Below are 22,930 nucleotides of genomic sequence, written 5' to 3'. Positions count from 1 at the left end.
CAAAATGCTAGTGTAGGACTGTAAGACTACCCTAATTTTGTTGTTGTTGTTTGCTTGTTTGTTTGTTTGTTTGACTGATTTTTAAGTGCATATACTGTAAAATTCTGTACTTACAAAGTAATCAACATGGGGCCCTGGGCTGCTAGGTTCTTACTCTGAGGCAACTGAGAAGCTTGTAGGAGTGAGCACAGTAAGATTTAACCATTGTTTAGGCATGAATTCATGTGAACTTTTGTCATACTTTGTTGAATTGTAGTATTGTACTATTGAATTTAGTCCAGCCAGAGATGTTGAAATGCACAAGGAAATCAGAAAATAATGTAAGGTTAAATTATTTAAGCAAACTTTCATGATAGGAAAGAAAGGGAGAAAAAGAGAAAGAAATAAAATGGGAAAGCAGACTTAGGGAAAAAAAAAGGACTGTTTCTTTAATCCAGAGGATATTCAGTTCTTTTTTCTGTCGTGAACAGCTATGATTGAACTAATTACAGCATTGTGGAAAAAAAAAAGTGATTCCTTTCTCCAGGAAAAATACTAGTCACCAAAGCCAAAGAGGACAGGATGTCTTAGTAGGCAACACTGTTGCTCTTTTAAAATTGAAGACTGAAGGCATAAATACTAGCTGTACAAGGACATGGACCTTCATGTTCAAAACTTGTTTAGCTCCTAACAAAGTGCAGCTGTAGTCTTTCAGTTGGTTATTAAATTTTACAGACGGACTGCCCAGTGTATGAAGTGAAGGCTTCTCTCCTCTGTTTTTCCTTTTCTTTCCTACTCAGCCAGAGGAGTCAGTGTCTGCTGCTTACTGTACTTATCCCAAGCTTTGGACTTTTTTGAGCACTGTCTCTCTAAACTAATCCTTAAGGCTCATTTTCATCTGATAAATACTTATATATGATAATATAAATATATTATATACATATGATAAATAAATAAATAGAAATATGCTTTTCTGTGCTGATACCTGTTCCTTAGTGCTTGGGACCCAAACTGAGCATAAATACAGATGGTTTCATGTTTATTTGTTTTTAATTATCCAGATAATTATAACCTTTAATTACTTTGTATTGTCATCTTACTAAAAAAACCCAGTCTGTCCTTAGGGTCCAGCATTCTGCAATGCCTGTCTACCAGGTGCTCTGCAGATAAAGTCCTTTCTGCAAAGAGCTTACGTTGTAAGAAGAGGGCTATGGTCAGATGATTGCCTGTGATTGCATTAGCATGTTTTAGTAAATTAATGCCTATTAAGTGCTAGACTGAGTGTGCCATAATAACTTTCAATAATCGTTATGACTGTACTGTGGGAATTGCACACTTTGAATTCTACGCATTATAAAAACATAAATAAATGGCTGGAGTTTTGTAGACTTGTAGCAGAGAAATTTAGAGTTAGTTGCCAAGGTAGCACACAAAAGGCTGTGCATAAGCCTGAAATGTAAGTGGCAAAACAGAAAGTAAAAAAAAGGGAAATACTAAGGTACTAGCTTGCTTTTATATAGCACTCAATTTTTCTGAAGCTTGACATAAAGTCACATGAGGAGCTATGTACGCGCAAGACACTATGACCTAGAAGAGAAATAAACCAAAACAATCTACCTTGTATCTAGCCTAGTAAAAAACCCATGATCTCCTTTCATAGGAAACAAAAGGAAAAATGGCCAGATTCTTATTGTGAAATGCAAAAGCAAGGTTCTAAGTATTCTGAGCAGGAGTGACTGGCTTTTGAGAGGTTCCGCTGGAGGTGTGTGGTCTATCTTTTATCAAACTAAGCAGTGAGTGTAACTGAACTGTGATCAGATCTTCAAAAGTAGTTATAAATGTTTTTTTCCACTATCAGCTACTGAGTGCTTCTACTTTTTTTAATTGGTTATTTTCATTTTTATGGTAAAGGAAGAGCAGATCTGACATTTCCTAAAATGGTATTGCCCAGTAAGGCTAAAGATATTTAAATCCCTTTTTAAGGTCACCTTGGTAGGGGAGATCTGACTCACTTTGAATATTGCATCTTGTAAGTTTGTGTTGCAGTTGTATGTACCTTCCTAACCACAGTCAGATTCGTGCCATATTAGACAATGTACATATATTTATGAGCATAATGCTGCTCCAAAAAGCGCACAGTGTAAAGGAGAGGACAGGAATGAAAGGTAAGGAATTACTGTTAAGCCAGTTTTACCAAGCTGTCATTCAGTATGTCCGTTCTGAAAAACAATGGTATAGAGACACTTAAGCTAGCTTGGATCACACAGACAGTAGTTTAGCCATGTTAATAACAAGCTGCTTCTGCCTGATACAATTATACTATTTTTGCCTAATATGATTATACCATTTTCAGTTCTGGTGCTAGCTTGCCTCTGTTAGACATATCTTTATCACCTCTGCTGTGAAGCATCTGTTATATGTGATGTGATATCATCTTCAGGATCTATATACATCCTCCCTATAATATCAGAGCAGTTTGCATTATAGCACTTTAACAGGGTTCTCTGGAACACAGAGCAATGAGCTGAAGTGTTCTCTTCACACCTAATTATTTTGTGCTTGGGTACAGTGACAAATGCTATAGAGATTGGTAGTGGCAGATACATTCATCTGTATCTTATAGGTGGTTTATTAAACACGATGTGAAGTTTCTGAGGGGAACATAAAACATTCAGAGGAGGTGGTCTCTAGGCTAGTGATTACAGGTTGTTTACCTGAAGGTTTCTAACTACAAAACAATGAAGACAATACTGTAGAGATACTCTCATAGATGTCCAAATATCCTAGATGTCCAGGCCAGCTCTCTGGAGAAACTGGGGGTAAAAAAAAAAAAGAGAGACCAGAAATAAAACAAATTCCTGTTTAAGACACCATTGAATAATATGATAGTTACAATGCAAAGGGAAAATGTAGTAGCTTTTCATCTGTTTGGAAATCCAGCTTTTCTGAATTGTCCAAAAGTGATGTTCTAATAAGTGAAGTGAGACCGGAGTAAATGATGATTTTCTGTGTGTTCAAGTAATTTAAGAACTCTAATTTAATTTTGATACTGTGTGTTTAGTTTAGTTGGTTACATGAAACTAAACAGGCACTTAAAATTTTCTAAATTGCTTTAAAATATTTTTTTCCTTGGTGGCTTTATTTCATCTGTTAAATTAGAAAGTTTTGCTTTAAAAAAGACATTGCCTACTTCATAACCAAGTACATTTTTTTAAAAAGGAAAAATACAGATGCTTAACTCTTGGTGGGACCGGTAGGATGCTAAATCTTTATTGTCTATGGTAGTCCTGGTTCCAGAGTGAGAGAATGGTGACTCAATCCCAAAAAGGCAAAAAGGGAAGAGGATCCAAGAAAAGTGGGTGGACATCCTTCTTACTGAGAGTAAAAGCTATTCTGATGGATACTTCAGTGGAGTGTGTGACCAGACCATTGAATTGAGATTGAATTGCTGCCCTATATCTGAAAGCTTCAATATTTTTTTTATTTTGAATGTTCCTGTAGTGTCTTTCAATTCAGTATAAACACACTATTGATCATTCTTAAGTTTTATTTTATTCTTCATTTTTATCATCCTGTAGCTCAGTTTAAAGAATAAAAGTTTCAGGATTTCAGATCAATACCTTTTCTATTAGAATGGTTTAGCATGTAATATCAATAGACTCTGCCAACTCTTGATCTGAAAATCCATGATTTTCTCACTGAATATGAAAGCAATGTAACTTTAAATTGCCTTCCAATTCACAGTGTATCATTTGGTAATGTACGTGCATAAAATGTAATTAATGTAATAAATACAAAAAATAGCTCTCTTAGAGATACAGCACTGGTTACTCTTATGAAAGTAATCATCACCATGTCTTCCATTTATTTGCTGAAGAGAAACTTAAAATAGATGAACACAGCTAGCTACACTTAAATATTTTGGCCTGCTGCTGTGCTGAGGACCTTTATGAAATGAGATAAACACACTGCAAATAAGTGTGCTTCTTTTTTGCAGTTAATAAAATATGAAGTATCTGTCCCCTTTCCACCTACAGGGAAAAATAATCCAAGTTTTCTGTTTCTGATTACACCTCTCAGAAATCATAGCAGTAGAAGCTGGAAAAAGCCTACTAAATAACACCTTCCTACTCCACTACTATAGAATTGTTAAGGAAATGCTTCTGATATTGAGTATTGAAATTGTTTGATTTAGATTTAGCTGTTCAAAAGTGCTGTGTTTTTCTAATTCTGATTAGAGTTGATTGGGACTTTCACTATGACATTAATGAAGTGAATAAAAGGTATCTTTAAAAGTCTTATCTTTTAGTTGTATTGATCCCCACTGTCACTGCTAATCCTTTCAGTAGACTTATTTCTTTTAGTATTTAACATCTGATCAGGTTGGTCATTTCTTCTGCACAGAAATTAAAAACTTGTTTAATTTCTTAATTTCCCGCTAAAGTTTAAGTCAAATACAGTTTTAGGATGTATTTTTTTTAACTTAGAGCCTTTAACAAAAGTTGCTGAAAGGAAATACAGCATTGGAAATAGAAAGAAAGTCTTACTAGCTGCTAAATAAATGAACACTGAACAATATTTGCTGCATTATGGCATCTAATACTAGTTTAAACAGTATTCACCTAAAACACTAAAAATTAATCTGATATTCACACACCTTCAAAGAAGGTGGCTTCAATTTTTTAAGTGGGCCTAAATCCAAGTCTGTTTCCACTGGAAAAGAAGTAAAAGACCAAGAAAGGTCAGATAAAAGATTATGACTTCGTTATTTATCTTTCAGAAAAAAGTGCAGCAGAATCACAATGGAACTAATATGCCAAGTAGAAAACAGTAACTTGAATTTGTTAGGTATCTGGTTTCATTTTTTAATTATACTTATTCTTCCCATGCACAGCCCTTTCATGTGAATGCTTTGTTTCTTATAGTTCTTACGAATTTGTTCATTTTAGTTTGCAGCAGCAGCAAAAAGAAAATGGCTTAGGAGATAAAGCCCAGTTTATTACTTTTTTTAATAATTTCTGATAGATATTGGGTCATTTTCTTTATGCATTTCCTTTTATTTCTTTTTTTTTTTAATTACACTTGCAATTAAAATACTTTGAGTCCCTTTACTTACTTGATGGATTGTAGAGAGCAATTCATCTGACTAATCACCAGGAATCTGCTTTAGGGAGAGTTGTATTGCTCTGTAGGTTGTGCAGCCATCTTTCATGTGTTTTAGCAGGCAGTATCAGAAGTCCTTGGTTAGAGGGAAATACATGTGGTAGCATTATGAGATTGAAGACTAAATGAGGAAGCTGAAGTGTTAGAAGAAATGAAAGCAAGCTTTTTCTTTTTCTTTTCTTTTTTTTTTTTAACTGGAAAGTTCCATCTACTGTTGCCCCAAGTTAGTGTTCGATTACTGTTCCAAATACTGTGCCCTGGTAATGATCAGTGTGGAACCAGAGGGGCATATAGTGATGACCTGTTTCCAGATTTGATGTTAGCTTAGATGAACTCCAGCAGTTCAGGTATATGCTGTAAATGGCATATAGTGAAAAATGGTAGTAAAACTGAGGCAACGAGTTTTCCCACAAAGTTGCATCCAGTGTCATTCCACAAGTTCCTGCAACAAATGGACACTTACTGAGCTCCTAGTTACTGATACAAGGAAGAGGCAAGCCTCAGATTTGTCCTGAGGGGTGTGCAGACTGTGTGGAGTTCAAAGAATTTCCCTAACCTTGACGTAATTTTTCTAAGCAAGGACAGCACACACCATTTGGGGATATAAAAGGCTGCCAAAAGCTGTCTGTAACAGCTGAAGTTTGGGTACACTGGCATTTATAGTGAAACGCCATAGTAATCTCAACATTATATTTTGTTCTATTTTTTTCCTTACATACCCTTAATGCTGAGTTTTGATTTCTGACTGCTGTTACAGTTTGAGAAGAGTCATAATTACTTCCTGCTTTTTGTGCTGAGACTTAATATAAACTACTCTGGCCCCTGTCCTCTACCCCCAAAGGAAGAATATATCTGGAAAGATGTTCCATGCAAGGTTGTTGAGGTTACTCAGGAACCAATTACATACTAGCCTGAGGGAAACAAATTAAAGAAAAAGGTGCAAGATTCTGTCAAATAGTCCATATGTATTCTCTAAAAATATCTTAGTCAGGCCTGTACCTTATTGGTTCATTAAAAAAAAATAATGTAATAGCACCTAGCAGCAGAGCTATAATGAAATATTCATTAGTATTTCCATTGTAAATCACTTCTAGAGAAACTTACATAATTGAAACATTTTTAATTTGTTCCTCACTGGTAGAATAGTAATCCCATTGATTTAAATGCATAGCTACTTCAGTGAATAGGGCAGTGTAAGTCCCTAACATGTACTGCCATACAGACTCTCCATGTAAACATCACATATAGGTGCTCAGTGTCTGCAAACTATCCATTAATTAAAAAGCATTAAATGTCTTCAAGAGCAGTCATTAAATTTCAAAAGCATGCATGTGATGCAGCATTAGAATTAAAACGGTGTTTCTTTTCTGTGCTGGAAAGGGAGTGGTAGTATCCTTGTTTCACATGCTGTTTCACCTTCCTCCCATTTAATTAAACAAAGTCTGTCAATTAAAATAATGTAGAATAGAGCTGTATAATTAAAAGTTGCTGCTTTCATTGAATTTTAAAGACATCAAATTACTTGTCCAAATTGCTACTTCGTCTGGAAGAGCTTGTTTCCTGTATGGAAGCCTTTCTCTATTAAATGATTTGGTGATGCATACTTTACCAGATAATTACTGTCTTCTTAAAGCTGTCACAGAATTGTGCACCTGCATGTAAGAATTCCATTAAAAATAAATACACACAGACCCTCTCCTGAATTGATGCTGCATCAAAGGAATGCACAGGTATTTTGATATCGTCATTAAATCCCTCTGAATTCTGAGACAAGTCGAATGCTCTAATTGACTCCTATTTACAGTAGATATCTCAATAATGTGCTGCTTTAGCTGGGCATCACAAGAGTTTCACTCATGTCTCTACTCCCAGCTGAACACTTGTTAATTGTGTTGTTCAGTGATTAAAGTAAGCTAATGTAAGAATCTTACTGCTAAATGGAGCGGTCTTGTTTTCTTCTCCAACCAGTCTACAGCCTCTGTTTCCTATCTGTCCCTGGAATAAGTATTAGCAAATTCTCAGCCACACATTGGTCAGATCAGTTATTTGATCCACTGAAAACTAATCCTACCTATATATATATAAAAATATATATAATATATGTATATAGAATATATACATATATTTCAGTCACAGACCTGACTGGAAACTATATAGAGAGCTCATCCAACTGTGAGTTGAATGGTTTCTCATGCTGTTGCAAGAAATTATGTAACTCTAATTTTCTTCCTCCAGAATAAGTGTACGACAATTCTGCCTACTTTGAAAAGTATATTATATTGAGGGCTTTCCTTTGAGTATGCTGTAGTATTTTTAGTAATGGAGTTTTGACAAGATGCACTCCAGTTTGCACCAAAAGTCAGGATTTGCTAATCTAAAAGTTTTTACCAAAATCCATTAAAATGTATTGGCCAATGTTTTCAGTTATGGATATTAAGCTATGCCAACCCATTTTTTAGCATTTCAGAGTTCAAGGACTGCCTGGACAATGCTCTTAGTCATATGATTTAGTTTTAGGTAGTCCTGCAAGGAGCAGGGAGTTGGACTTGATGATCCATGTAGGTCCCTTCCAACTTAAGATAGTCTATGATTCTACAATTCTGATTTCAACCTCAGAGGTTTTTACTAGGAAAAATTTTAATATATAAATATAAAATGTATTAATGTTGCTAGCATTTTCATATACATATTTTACAGAAAAATATTTTATATTCTTCTCAGAAATTCTCAGCAATGCTTACTAAAGCAGAAATAGCAAAAATACCCTGAGAGATAAATAACAGCATCATCATAATCATATCTTTTTGAACCAGTATCAACAAAGATAGTAATCTAGAATTAGTCATGCCTCTTACATATATATGTGCTTGGTAGAAATACCAGTTTACGGAACAGGCTCAAGACTTAAGGATAAACTTTGAAATAATAAATCCTCTAAAGCAAAAAAAGGGCAAATTCTGATTGATCAGTAAAAGGTTGTATTTTTTTCTAATGGGTATCACACTTGATTCTTATTTCACAGAATCATAGAATCATTTAAGTTGGAAAATACCCTTAAGGACTCGATGTTAAGCTAACACTGACAAGTCCATCACTAAACCATGTCCCTAAGCACCACATCTACATGTCTTTTAAATACCTCCAGGGATGGTGACTCAACCCCTTCCCTGGGCAGCCTGTTCCAATGCCTGACAACCCTTTCAGTAAAGAAATTTCTCCTAATATCCAATCTAAACCTCCCCTGGTGCAACTTGAGGCCCTTTCCTCTCATCCTGTTACTTTTTACTTGGGACAAGAGACCAACCCCGACCTCACTACAACCTCCTTTCAGGCAGTTGTAGAGAGTGATAAGGTCTCCCCTCAGCCTCCTTTTCTCCAGACTAAACAGCCCCAGCTCCCTCAGCCGCTCCTTATAAGACTTGGGCTCCAGGCCCCTCACCAACTTGGTTGCCCTTCTCTGGACGCGCTCCAGCACCTCCATGTCTTTCCTGTAGTGAGGAGCCCAAAACTGAACACAGGGACTCGAGGTGCGGCCTCACCAGTGCCAAGTACAGGGGGGCAATCACTTCCCTAGTCCTGCTGGCCACACCATTTCTGATACAAGCCAGGATGCCGTTGGCCTTCTTGGCCACCTGGGCACACTGCTGGCTCATGTTCAGCCGGCTGGTGACCAATACACCCACGTCCTTTTCCACTGGGTAGCTTTCCAGCCACTCTTCCCCAAGCCTGTAGTGCTGCATGGGGTTGTTGTGATCCAAGTGCAGGACCCGGCACTGAGCTCTGTTGAACCTCGTACAATTGGCCTCAGCCCATCGATCCAGCCTGTCCAGATCTCTCTGCAGAACCGTCCTACCCTCAAGCAGATCAACCCTCCCTCCCGACTTGGTGTTGTCTGCAAACTTACTGAGGGTGTTCTTGATCCCCTTGTCCAGATCATTGATAAAGATATTAAACTGAACTGGCTCCAGTACTGAGCCCTGGGAAACACCACTTTGTGACCAGCCACCAACTGGATTTAACTCCATTCACTGCCACTCTTGGCTTAATTGTGGTATGAGAATGTTTGCAATAAATACATTGCTGCTCCATGTATAGTCCTTCATCTACATCCACTATGAAGACTTTGCAAGACTTGCCTTTCTGCAAACCAGATAGTATTTGTAATATGAGATGAAAAGTGTATTTAAAAGCAAGCTTAATCATGCTGAGTAATATGACCCTGAGTATTTCTGACTCCAAAAGTGAATTAACCCAGCTTCAACCTGCCTGAAGCCTATGTTTAACAGAAGAGCAATATGTCAACCTAAAATATCACTGTGGCTGCTTTCAAGGTGCAGCCCTAGCAGAAATTGCAAATTAAATTACTAGGGAGGATTCAGAAACACTTCATTCTGAGGGCATGACATTTTTCTTGCAGAGATTTAGAATCAATGACAGTTTAAAAAAAAAACCAAGGTAAAATAACTGAGTTTCCCAAGCTCCACAAATCGTATGTCACAAAAAGATGAAAAATTGACAGTCCCAGCCAGCTGTGATCTTCTGCCTTGCTTCCTATGTTCCTAGTGGAAACTTAATTATAGAGACATGTCTGATTAGGTCTCCCACTTAGTGGAAGACTTTCTGGACTCATTCGACTTCAGGGAAGAATTCTTCCTTGCCCCATAATGAGTTGTTATATACTTGTTTAAAAAAACAACAAAGCACTTGCCTACATTGTCCTTCATAGGTCAATGATTACTAATGGGATACAGAATCAGACCCTCCTCCAGGTCAACAGTACACAGCTGTCCCAGGTGGGTATTGATTATGTGTCATTACAACCTGATTCTTGTTCAGTGTTCTGTCAAAAATGAGATTTTTGTGTTCAATCCATTTCTTAATGGACAGGTGTTACAAACAAATTGGCATTAATTGGCAACATTGTTGGCGGTCTCAGCAGAAAGCCAAAGGTGTGAAATGAACCAGAGGATAAAAGCTGTGATTGCAGAGATGATCTCTAAACAGCCAAATTTTTTTAGTGCTTTGGAGGAACAGTGTGGAGAGTTTTCAACATGAGCAGCAGCAGCTGTTTAGTAGACAGGAGGCGTGAAGGTCAGCCAGCTCAGAACACTGGGTCAGACCAAAGGACCATCTAGCCAAATAGCTTGTTCCCAGCAGATGCCCTCAAGAGAATACAAAAACAGAGGAAATATGTAAAATTATTTGTAGGGTATATTTCCTGCATCTCCAGTGATTTCTGGCATAGGGGCTTCCTGAGCCAGGGGTTTTTTTATAGAGAAATACATTCTTTCTTTGGTTTTTTCCTACTGTCTTTTACTTCTAATCGATACCCCTGTTTCTTATATGAAAAGGGCAATGAACCACTGTTTCCTAATCCCTTTCTCTTATTTATTTTTTTACATACCTTTGTCATACAATTCCTTCAACTGCTTTTTTTCCAGACTAATTAATCTTTGTTTACTTAATTGTTATTTGCATGGAAACGATTCCATTCCTTTCAACATCTGCTTTTCTCACAACAGCAAGATCTTATTTTTGAGTATTGATCACCTGTTCATATCCCATTACAGTATCGAAAAAGTTAATATTGTCTTTCCTCATGTGCATTACTATACATTTATCTACTATATTTTTAGCAGTCCTTTTATCTTTCAGTCATTCAGTATCATGAGCTTCTTCTGCAGCTGTTTGCAGTTTCGTTTTCTTTTTATCATTCTTCGTTACTTGTTGTGCATAGTAAACTTGGTCAGTCTGGTGTTCACCATCTTGTCCAGATCATTCATCAATTTGCTGAACAGCATATGTAACTGTGGGAGCCCACTGGTAGTGCCCCTCTGCAGTGAAAACTGTTTCTTAACTGCTGTGTTTTGCTTGCTATATTTTAGCTAATTATTAATTTGTGTGAGGATTTCGCCTCATTTCACAGAAAATTAGTTAAGAAACCCAAGTATGCCTTAGTAATTGCTTCTCTCGTATTAATTAACAGTTTGGACAACTCTAAAAGATTTGTGTGGTGTGACGTCTGTTTCCAAAAGTTGTATTGACTTGCTTCTTCTCCAGTTTGTTATTTTTATCTGTGTTTTGAAGGGGATACATCAGAGAATCTGTCTCAGATTGAAATGTTAATAGATTATAGGGCAAACTGAACAAAATGAACTGCTGGTCCTATGATAGTGTTTCATGTCTATGCACTGGTCTTATGGCCACATGTATCCCCTCTTTTGTCCTTAAGAAGATAGAGGTGGGTCAGTCCAACTTTATGCTCTACCATAAACTGGTTAGTAGAGTATGGCTTAGTAAGAAACTGACATTTGAAACTTGGACCAATTTGACCCCTTTGTATCCTTTCCCTGTCCTTGGTCATTAACGTTCGGATCATGCAGTAGGGTTTCTGCAGGTGTAAGTGGCTCAGAATGTTGCGCGGGGGTGGGGGGGCATAAATTACTCTTTCTAGTGGGTTTTTCAAATATGAAAACTTTGAAATTGTCTGGAGAAGCCACATTTTCTTTAGCAGTTTACATCAGTTGTAACACTTTAGCATTTTGGCAGGATATTTCTATACAGTAGTATAGCAACTTTGGGGTTAATAGATTTTGACCAAGTGGTTTTGGCCATTTTTTCCCCTTCAATTCATGAATCTAATGAATAGCTGTGATGTAGATTTCCTAAAATTCTGATCTTTACTTATATTGAGATATTTTTTTCTTTACAGTGGTATCCTGCTAAAGCATTTGATTAAAGTGTAAGGGACCAAATGGAAACATTAAATTGCCACAGTGACCCACTCATGAATTTTTTGCTGCCAAATGCTCTTAAATTGCCTAGAATATTACAGAATATTGTTCAACAGCCTGCTAAAAGAAGTACAGCAAATAGTTCACAAGAAAAAGGCAGATTTTTATGTTTAAACTGTCTAGATGTTTTCTGTATCTTGAGGGTTAAGAGGGTGGGAACAATAGGTGAAGGTGCTGTGGGAATTTTTATGTTCCTTTATTTTCTGATTCTTGGATTTAAATTCAGTGATCATTTTCAAGCATTTATGTTTGACTGTAATAAGCTACCTTCTGCTTTATTCTTAGACATTTCAGTTTCCAGACAGGCACGTTAGATTATGTTGATCATTTTCATCTTCAGATTGCATGTGGTTCTGTCAATTATTTTCATTTGTACAGATTCTAAAATATGCATCAGATTCTTCACTATGATATTATTAAATTTATACTAAGCTTTGGAGACACCTTAGCCTTTTGTGGCTAATTCTATGAAATAGAATTAGTCTATGGACTTGATTATGAAATATTCATACTGCAACAACACCAGGAGATCTCAATCAAATGAAAGCTGGATTGTTCCAGGGATTGCAAATACTCTAAATGAAATTCCTTTCCCCAAAGAGATTGCAGTCTGTAAGATTCTTCAGTGTTGCCAACTCTGGCAATTTCATTACAAATTTTTCATTTACTAGAAAAGTGTCCCTCAATCACTAACTCTGTCATCCTGTTAGAATGTGAAACTTACTATTTTGATTTATTTAAAGAAGTAAAGAGAAAGATCAGCCCTTGCTGACTGTAAGAGTGAGCTTTAGGAGGAAAAAAAATTAACCCTAAATCCTTATGAGCAAGAAAAAGAAATAGAAATAGAACAATTCCCAGAATGCTCTTTATTTTGAATAAGTTTTACAGCTTTTGAACACCTGGGCATAACAGAGCCGAAGCTGGGCCATTCCATGGTTTATTTGCTTTTGTAAGTACTACTCAGTGCATATTTACAGCTTGTATAAAAATAATCAGCTTTCAACTCCCTTCTCTACCTGAAAGTTCTCTGTAGAATGTGGGACAAATAATTTTGGTTCAGAGACACCACAAATGCCTAACTTTGACCTAAATGTATATGTCTGTGAATCCTTCTGAGCTGCCTCCCTGTAAACAGTGTTGCTATCCTTATAAAAGAGTGAAATGCTCAGCTGTCATGGTAGTGTGGAGATATAAATACCAATAAAAACTTTTCAATTTATCATTTTTATGCATTCTATAAGAAAGTTCTAGCTCATTCTATTGTTTGTTTAATAAGCATTTTTTGAAGCTCATAATCATGCTCATAAATCTTGGTACACTGAGCAGTAGTTTCCAGCCTTTTCTAATCTGTTTCTAATTTAATTGATTTTTGCCAGTAAACGCTATTTTGAACTCATTTACAAACAGAACCAGTTACCATCTTTTTGACAATTTGTGTGTAGTTCTGTACTTTTAGTCATTGATACAATAATGTAAACTGGTTATTATTTCACAAGGAACAAACTACATATTCTGCAAGTGTATATCAACTAAGATCTATATCTCTCTGCAGTTTCCTGAATGCTTTAGTGCTAGTGGTTCTGTGACAACTTTTAAAATTTCATAAATATTTTCTTTTTATCATGTTTCATTCCTGGTGCCTTCAGGCACTACTTCGTGGTGTTACATAAGATGCTATATGTATGAGCAGGGTGAACAGTCTGTGTATAAGCTCTAGGTTAGGTTTGAATAGACCCTTTTATCAATAGCTGTATATCCAGGCTAATTCCCCTAACTTAATTTGCATTTGCACATGTTTGATTTAAGGTTATTTTCTTTTGTATGCCATAGTTAGATGAAATAAGTAGATTGTAAAATTTTATATTTTTACTATTCTGGGATCTGGACATCCTTTACTGCTTAGATAGTATCAGCAATCTTGCCTTTCTAGTAGAAGAATTTGAAGGAAAACTTCAAAGATGAAATTTCAATCAATATCCGTATATGGATAGTGATAACACAGAAATCAGAATTTTAAATCTACTACTAAATAACTTTATGGGTAAAAGTCACAATGCAGAAATAAGAAACCAGTATCCTCTAATGTAGTCTTTACATTAGGATATTATTTATGTCTTTTCCTCTGATGATTGTTTGAGGCATGTAGAAACATTGCACAGACCAAATTAATTTAAACCAAAAATATAATTTATGTTGCATTTAGAGAAAATTTAGGACATTTATGACTAAAAACTATTTCCTTTATATTGTCAGTTATAAATATTAACAATAATGTAAATATCTTTAATGTTGAGGTAATATTGAAATTAAGTCACAAGCATAATATCAAGATAGGTAGCATTCCTTTCTACATGAATGCTTCTTTTTATTTCTCTACTAAATCCTGAGATTCTTGAATAGTTTTATTGCTATGATTATTCACTTCTGAGACAAGGAGAGCCATAGATGCATATTCATGGTTTTTTCACTATATTGTCTGATAAACTGCACTTACTGATTCTCATTTATTCTGCACAGGCTCCATCATCACCTTCTTCACCCATAGCTAATGAACCAAAATACGAGAAGCGCTGGCTAGACACCTTATCAGTTCCTCTGTCAATGGCTCGAATCTCGAGATACAAAGCTGGAACAGATAAATTAAGGTTTGTAATCTAAAAGGGGAAGCACTGGTTTAGCTAGTCTATTTTGCTGTGGAGTGTTGGCTCTATAAGAATTCTTTGAGTGGAGATATGAAAGTCTTATTAAAAACGATGTAGTCCATCTTCTCTTGAGATTAATGGCATGCATGGCGATTACCAAAGGTAAAGTAAAAAAGGAAATAAATATAGCTCCTACAAATATGTTTCCATAATCTGTTGTGTCTTGGGGATTCAGTTAGCATCAGCAGCTAGTACAGAGGTTAAGCTTGGTGTTACTTGAATTAACTTTTAAAATAATACTTCTATATTCCCATATTCCAATATTTTCAATTAACTCTCCTTTTTCTTTACAAATGATAACATACTGCACAATCATCATAACTATGTTGCATATCATTGTCATATAGAAACTCACACTAACAAGAGATTTTGGCAAAGTACATGGTACAAAACATTGTATTTTTGATCGTAGAATCTTTTTGCATCTCAAATACCTAAGTAATGGTTCATAAAGTAGCAGTGGGATAAGATGTCAGAGGTGATTTTCCTGGACTTCAGGAAAGATGAAAGAAAAAGTGAAGTTTAGTAAAGCTTCAATAAATAATTGGCTTGAGAAAAGTTTTAACACATCGCAGCATGCATCAGCTTTTTTCTGCAAACCATTTTGTGTGGTAGGACTGCCTCAAATCTACCAGCAGTTGTGGTCCATGTAGTTCACAGTCCTCCATATGTGTGAGAACAGGAGTTCATTCACCGTTGTTATTTTCCATTTTCTTTATGGGTTACCCTATATTTATTTACTTCTAATTCTCATTACTGAGAGAATTGGAATCTCTATTGAACCATCAAATATACAGGTCACCTGCTACCAGGAGGTACCAGAAATTCATGTGTATACCTTTCTTGATCTATGCCAGATTTGTTACCTGTTTCCTGAAAATGACCTGAAAACCATAATTTTTCTAGTAGGACAGTTATGCTGCTTTTAACTTAGAGCAATTGGTCTCCTAAATCAATTGGCAAGTCCTCTCCCAGACTTTGTGTTAAAGCATCACAGATGAATAATAATAAATTGTCCAGAAAAGTTTTAGGTTCTTCCACAGTCTTTGTCTGAACTCTTAATTCCATTTTATTTAGTCTCTCATCACTTCCTCCACCACTTTCTTCCTTCCTATTTCAACTGACCAGTTCATGTGGTCTGACCCTTCCCAATCTATCACAGCCTCCAACCATTCAAGGCTTACAAGTTCTCCTGTGAAGTAAGTGAACAAATCTCTGTGTGTACATTTAGACATCAACTCATCATCAAATTATCATCAATGTTCTTAAATTTAAAGGATAAGTGGAAGACAGAACATTTAAACCTGAGTTCAGTTATCACCCTGATAGTTTGAAGCAGTTTCACTCCTGTTCTGTGCACTGTACGCATTAGATTGAGCAATCCCAAGGGATTCCCGTTCCCAAAACAGTAGCATGTGCATCTTGAGAATTCTTTGAAGTAAAACACCTTCTGATATTGTACTGGGTTTGGCTGAGGTGGAGTTAGTTTTCTTCATAGCAGCCCATATGGTGCTGTGTTTTGGTTTGTGACTAAAACAATGTTAAAAACACACCAGTGGTTTGGTTGTTGCTGAGCAGTGCTTTCACAACATCAAGGCTTTCTCTTTTTCCTGCTCTGCTCCCACTCATTGAGTAGGCTGGGGGCAGGCAAAAAGTTGGGATGGGGCACAACCTGGGCCACTGACCTGAACTGGCCAAAAGGATATTCCATGCCATGTATCGTAATGCTCAGCAATAAAAACTGAGAAGAAGGGGTTTGGGGGCATCTGGCCATTGCTTGGAGACTGACTGGGCATCATTCGGCTTGTGAGAGATGGTGAGTGGTTGCATCACTTATTTTGTTGTGGGTTGGTTTGTTGGCTTTTTTTCCTCTTCCCTTTGCTTATTAAACTATCTTTATTTCAATCCATGAGTTTTCTTGCTCTTCCTATTCTCTCTGCTGTCCTGCTGGAGAGGGGTGGAGGAGTGAGTGGCAGTGTGGATGCTTAGCTGCTGGCCCAGGATCAACCCGTCACAAATATATTTTTCTTGTAAGGATTGAGGAGTTTAGTGCTTTCAGTTTCAGTCTTGGAGAGACACATTCTCTTGTGATGCATCTCACTCCCATATATATTTAGTATACACAGCACTCCTTTTTTTACTGGTGGGGTTTTTTTCCTTTTTGTTGTAAACACTCTAAAGGAAGATGAAATTGTTCCATAAAGCCTACCACTATCCCATGATACTTTAGTTTTACTAAATGCTCCTTGCTTATTTTGGTAAACCAACAAGAACATCTATATAAGCATTAAAGGAATACCACCTTGAGATTAACTGCAGATGAGGTGTTTCCTGTGTTCTTACTAAAGGTGTTTATTTTTGCCTGAGGGATATCAGACTGCTCTTATCCTATTCTCTTCTCCTCCAAAACGCCTGTACATATTTTTAATACTATCCCACTTGTATCCTTTCTTTTACATTTCCCCATGTTCATATAAGCATAAATTCCAACATTTGTCTTCATTAGTTGCTCTCTAAAATCAAGCGTCTGCTTTGCATGAAATAAAACCTACAAGCCATTACAAGTATAAATGGTGGCATTAGTCTAGATAACAATCCTCCTTTCAACCATGTCTACACATCTCCGCTCCCTTTCACATTTCAGCCATCAGTCTAAAGTCATTTGAATGATTCCATGACAATTCCCCTGAATATGTCATGGATCCTACTAACCAATTTGCTAATTTTGCCATTCTCTGAATATTTATTTGGAGCCTATTTCCGTACATCGGTAGACAGCATGCCTGCTTTTTTAGTGTTCAATGAGTCCAGGAGTCTATATGTCATCCCTGTAACTTTTTGTCTCCCTCATGTTCTTTCTCATAAATTTGTTTTCTTGCAATGCTTCATTACATTTTATCCTCTAAGTTACCTCAGTTGGTCTTGAGAAGGTGCACTGGCACCAGAACAGCCAGATTACTTTTTAAGTCTGTGGTGTTGAAGTATTGGAACTATCTTCTGTAGCGTCACATGCACAGCTGTGTGCCTTCTCTTCAGCTAGATGGACTGTATGAAAGGTCTTTACCCCTACTCACTACCTGAATTAAATTCAGAGAGGTCCGTTTCATTCTTTCCATCAAAATTATCTGTACCCCTTTGGCTTTTGACATTGCCTTGTAACTATGCAAAATGTTATGGCTTGTGAAAGGATATTGAAGCCTCTATGATTATTTTGCTGTCTATCCACTCACAGATAATGCACACTTTGCTTTCTTCAATTCTTCTTTTCCCTGCTGGAAAAACAGCTTTTTCACCTGTGAAATTCTTGCAGTTGGCTACAGCAGACTTAGCATACTTTTGTTACTAAAATCAATCACAGACTGTTTTAATACATAGTATTATATATTCTATGTATAGTATCTTCAAGTCCAACTGCTCTTGCTGCTCTGATGTGATAAACTGCTGTCAGCCAGTCTGGATGGCCCCTCTGACCTCATTCACTTTTCTTCTCCATCGTATTCAAGATGGTTTCATATTTTCAGCATTCTTTTTCTGGTGGTGTAAATAAGCTCTGACTTTCAGATAACCTTAGGAACAAGAAAAAGATTGTCTGTCGTAAGGTCAAACACAGTCTGATATGTTACTGAAGGACATCTTTTTGTTGCCTTTATTTTTAAAAAAATATAGTGTATGACAATGTATGGCCTGTCAGCATCTTGCTCAATACTTTTGACCATTTTCCAGTTAGAAACATGTTATGTAGCTAGAGTTGTCAGACTGTAGTATACTTCTAGTGTCGTTTAGATCAAATCTAGTCTAATCTAATCAGATTAGACTGTATTATTTCCTTCGTGGTTAGACTATGCAGTTAAAATTCCTCTGTACTTCATTTGAGTTTTCCAGTACAAAAAAGGGCATACTTTTAGCTCTTGTTGATGAGATGGCCAGGAACACCTGTACCTGATTGTTATTCTTTTTTCATTATAAGAGAAAGGAGTTACCTTTGACTTTCCATTTCACTTGACTTTTCATTTTATTTTTCCCAAGGAGTCTTAAGACTGGTGACTTAATGACACAAGAGTATATATTTCATAGATTTTAGATTCTGTCAGCACCATGCATATTAACAGAAACAAGAGAGAATGGGATAGATTTTTTTCCTTCCTTATACATAAAAAGGACTGAATGTAAATACTGCAGACTGGGACTGTGAAGTATGTTTGTCCATCACAAAACAAAAGCAAAATTCCCCAGAATATTTTAAAGGAAACATAAGAAATGTAGTAGATGTCATTCCTTTTCTCAAGGGAAGAGAATCATTGTATTAACTACTGAAATCACCTTTAATTAGTGTATTTGATATTGTTGATATGATTGGAGTCTATCTGAATACTTCTATGCAGCATGCTGATTAGTATTTTTGATTACTTATTAATTCAATAACTTTTTTATTCACTTGCCTTTATAATATAGCACCACTACTTCTATCATTCTACACTTCTGACCAATCCATCAATGTCATTTTTCTCTGTAAGAGGTAAGGTAATATACACAGTAAGAACTCTCTTCCTGTGAATACTCTTAATTGCTAGCTGGTAATGGAAACATTTTTTGACTGTTGAGGATAGAGTTGGTCACTGAATGCGGTGTAAGTTTAACAGAGAAATAATGAGATCAGGAAGTCTTTCTCACCCAAAGGAATTTGTAGTTCATGGTATAGTTTGGGGTGGTTTTATTTTTATGATAGAGAAGTAAACATATGTAATCCTATAGAAGGTGGAGAACATAGTTCATTCATTTATAATCTTTCATTTTTCTTATGAAATATCAAAATCCTTATTTGCAAAAATGTGTAGATAAGTATTTTTAGTCCTTTACGGCAGACACTGACAGTGCTATATAATCATTTTTATTTGATGTATTGACTGGAGCTTTAAGTGAAGGTACAATAGCTATAACCTTTTTGACATTGTGAGTTCAGAGATTGAGAAAAACCACCTGCTTATTTAGAAGATGGAAATTAAATTGAAGAAATGAGTGGACTGGAAGTAATTCAGGCCCAGTAGCTATGAGCCCCTGTAGCTATGATCCCAATTACAAAACAACTTAGTTAGATTTAAGTGTTATTTTCTATTTCTTGGTATTCTGGTCATAGCAATTACTACAAAGTATTGTGTGATTTTTTTAAAAGGCGTTTGTTGGTTTTGGTGGGGGGGGTTAATTGGCCCACTGGTTTCTTAACAGAATCTTTCTGAAGGATTCTATTTTCCATTTTAACATTTCAGTGAGTTAACAACATGTCTTTAATTAGATAAATAAATTGGAAAGTAAGAAATGGAATAAACCATTTTGAGAAAGGTATAGGAATTAAACACAATCTGAGTTACAAAACCTGAATGATTATTTGCTGACAGTTTTCCGTAATGATTGTGTTGAACATGAGGATAAGAAGAACGAGTATGTGCCTGAAAGCTATCACAATCAAACTAATATGGAGCGATAGGGTGGGAGACAATGGCAGAGAGATTAATGTCTGATAAAAGGTAAGGTGAAAAAGAAAGTATAGGTTTGGAGGGATATTATTAATAGCTTGCCTTAAGGGCTATTTGATGATGCAGAAAACAGTACACTAATTGAGATCATTGGTGACACAGAATCAGCATCATCAGTACAGAAGAGGAGCACAATGTGTTATGAAAGGATGGAACTCTTGGAAATGGGATGCAACATAATAGTTCAAAGTGCAGGGGGATGATATTAAGGATTGTTACTACAACAAAAAAAAAACTATGAAACAGTTTTTCGTGGGAGCCTGGTGAAGCCTTTTGGCAGATGGCAGCAGAGGAAGGCAAAGACTGGGTACAGTAGTAAGGCACAGAATAGCTCTGAAAAACCGCTGTCCTGTTGATTTATAAAGTAGAAACAGGTATTTTAGGGTATAGCAGGAGAAATACTTTCCAAAAGTAAGAAGCATTAAAATCATTATACAAACTCTACGAAGGCCTCATCTAAAATCCATGTACAGTTCTGGTTATTCAAATTAAAACGTCGAATTTTCTATTGGAAATTTTCTCTTTTCTCAAAAGGTATTGTACTGTCACCTGCTGTTCCTATTTTTACCTGTAGTGTTTTAGGATTTGGCAACTGGGGTTTCCTTTGGCACTTAAGGAACTTTAACTTTTTTTTTTTTTCCATTCTGCATAGAGTTGGAAAGTGACATTCATTTTCAATGCCTTTTAGACCTGATAGCCTCATGATAAAATTGATATATTTCACTATGGACAATGTTTTGTGATTTCTACCATGCTTATTGACTTTTTGACTGTGGTTGCAATGTACTGAAACTAGCTTGGCATCTGCCTGTATGGGAGTCCATTCTGTAACCTTTGTTCTGAATTTGTTGATCTTTGGAGCACTCCAGCAAGCACTTTATTATGTCTTCAGGAATATGAGGGACAGGGCAATTTGTTGTTTTTTACTACATTGTTCAAGCAATATATAAAAAGAATAAGCCATGAAGTCAGTGGATTTTTAAAAAAAGAATGTGCTATGTACAGTTCTTTAAGGACTGCCTGAAGACTGCTGTGTGTGTTTTTCTTTAAGAGCATCATTAAAATAAGTGTTTCCAGTACGTTTGTCACAATTCTGCTCAAGGAGCAAGACATTCTGGAAATCAATTGCAAGGGATCAGGTAAATGCAGGCTACAGAATGAGATCTGCTCAACAGACTGTAAACAGAAAGATACCTGAGAAGCAACTAGGCATTCTGCAGATCTCTCCACAATTCTAGCCACTTACCCTTGGCTAGAGTAAGCTGCTAAATCAGAGAAAAATCAAGGTATAGGCAGGGAAAAGAAGCTAGACAGGACCTATGCCATACAGAATAAAAGATCAGCACTGAATATTGATTGATTCTTAGAGACTGGGACCACTTTAGTACCTGTTCCTTATGTGAGAAGTGATGTAAAATGTTTTGGCCAGAATTAGACATACTTTTGGATGTAATATACTTGCAGTCTAAAAGTGTATCAAAAATCAGTGACATGAAAACTAAGGAAAATGCTGTTTCTTTGCGCTCTAGGGCAATGTATTCACATGCTTAAATACATCCCTTTAATTCTGTTCAGTAGCATGAAGCCGACATAGGGAGAGTGAACTGATTTATTTTTGAACCTTCATCCTCGAGATATTTAGCTTCTAGTTTTAAAATCTGTACTGCAACTAAGCGCACAAGCAAAAATGAAGCACTTTCATTCTTTTCAGGATGCATGTACTCAGGAACCGTTTCCGCTTTCCCCCAAAGATGATGTGTTGCTCTGGAAAATTGATGTGACACCTCTTCACTCTTGTTTTTTCTCATAAATACCATCGCTTAGAAGACAGAGTGGTGGATCACACCATGGCATATTGCCAGCAAGCAGAAGAAAAGGCAAAATAAATCCTGTCCCCCAAAAAAGATAAACAGTTTATTACTCTTGGGGAATTGTTCTTATTAATATTACCACTACATTCAAAGAATTATTTTTTGTTTGTTTATTTTTTGGAGAAGTTGAGGCTTATTTTGTCTTCTGCTTGCTGACAACATACTGAATTCTAATCCACCAGGATTAGCTCAGCAAGGCTCTGCCCCCAGACTTCAATAAATGCCTCAGGATAAATAGCCTTGAGTTTCTGTAGCAGACCTGCTTGCTTCCCACTAACTTTGACACAAAAAAGAAAAAAAACTCCAGAGCAATCTGAATATATTGAAGTCTGTGATGCTCATTAATTAGCTTTATCACTGTTACTTTACAAAATACCTATTTGTTCAAGAAATACATATTTTCAGAGGAGTGTTATGGGAAAAAAGAAACTGATTTGCAGTGTGTTATCAATACTAATAATAATTATATGATCGAGCTTTATTGCTCTTTCCTCTGAAAGCAGAGGGTATTTAGATTTCAAAGAAATCTACCACATTACTCAGTGTAAGTCAAGCACATGGACATCTATTTTTCACTAACAAACATGTCTGAATTTCACAGACAGTATAAATTGAATATTTAAATCGTGGAGGATTGAACATCTTGAAGAAGTAATCTTTTGCATATAATTTAAATATAATGTCACTGATGATCTCTGTATGACAGATGACAGAGATTTGTTGTGAACTATAGACTCTCCTCATGCCAAAAGACTTATAGAGCTTGAACCTGAACCGGCATTACAGTGGCAGGCAGTCCAATAATTATTATCCAAATATAGATTTTGTTAGCCATCTCAAGTATGTAAAAAAATTCCTAGAGACACTTATGTATTATATTGGATACTGAA

General features: G+C 36.2%; 1 protein-coding gene across 1 annotated transcript in view; it reads left to right on the top strand.

Annotated features, from left to right (window-relative positions):
• SNTG2 (syntrophin, gamma 2) overlaps nucleotides 1-22,930 on the top strand; it is a 302,322-nt gene that overhangs the window by 206,485 nt on the left and 72,907 nt on the right. Inside the window, exon 9 of the mRNA XM_010566720.1 lies at nucleotides 14,454-14,581. Coding sequence (XP_010565022.1) covers nucleotides 14,454-14,581 — 128 coding nt within the window. The remainder of the gene's footprint in view (nucleotides 1-14,453; nucleotides 14,582-22,930) is intronic.

Source organism: Haliaeetus leucocephalus, unplaced genomic scaffold (assembly GCF_000737465.1).
Source record: "Haliaeetus leucocephalus isolate CR32 unplaced genomic scaffold, Haliaeetus_leucocephalus-4.0 Scaffold217, whole genome shotgun sequence".
Taxonomy (NCBI): domain Eukaryota; kingdom Metazoa; phylum Chordata; class Aves; order Accipitriformes; family Accipitridae; genus Haliaeetus; species Haliaeetus leucocephalus.
The sequence above is the reverse complement of the archived record's forward strand: the minus strand, read 5'-3'. Positions and strand labels throughout refer to the sequence as shown.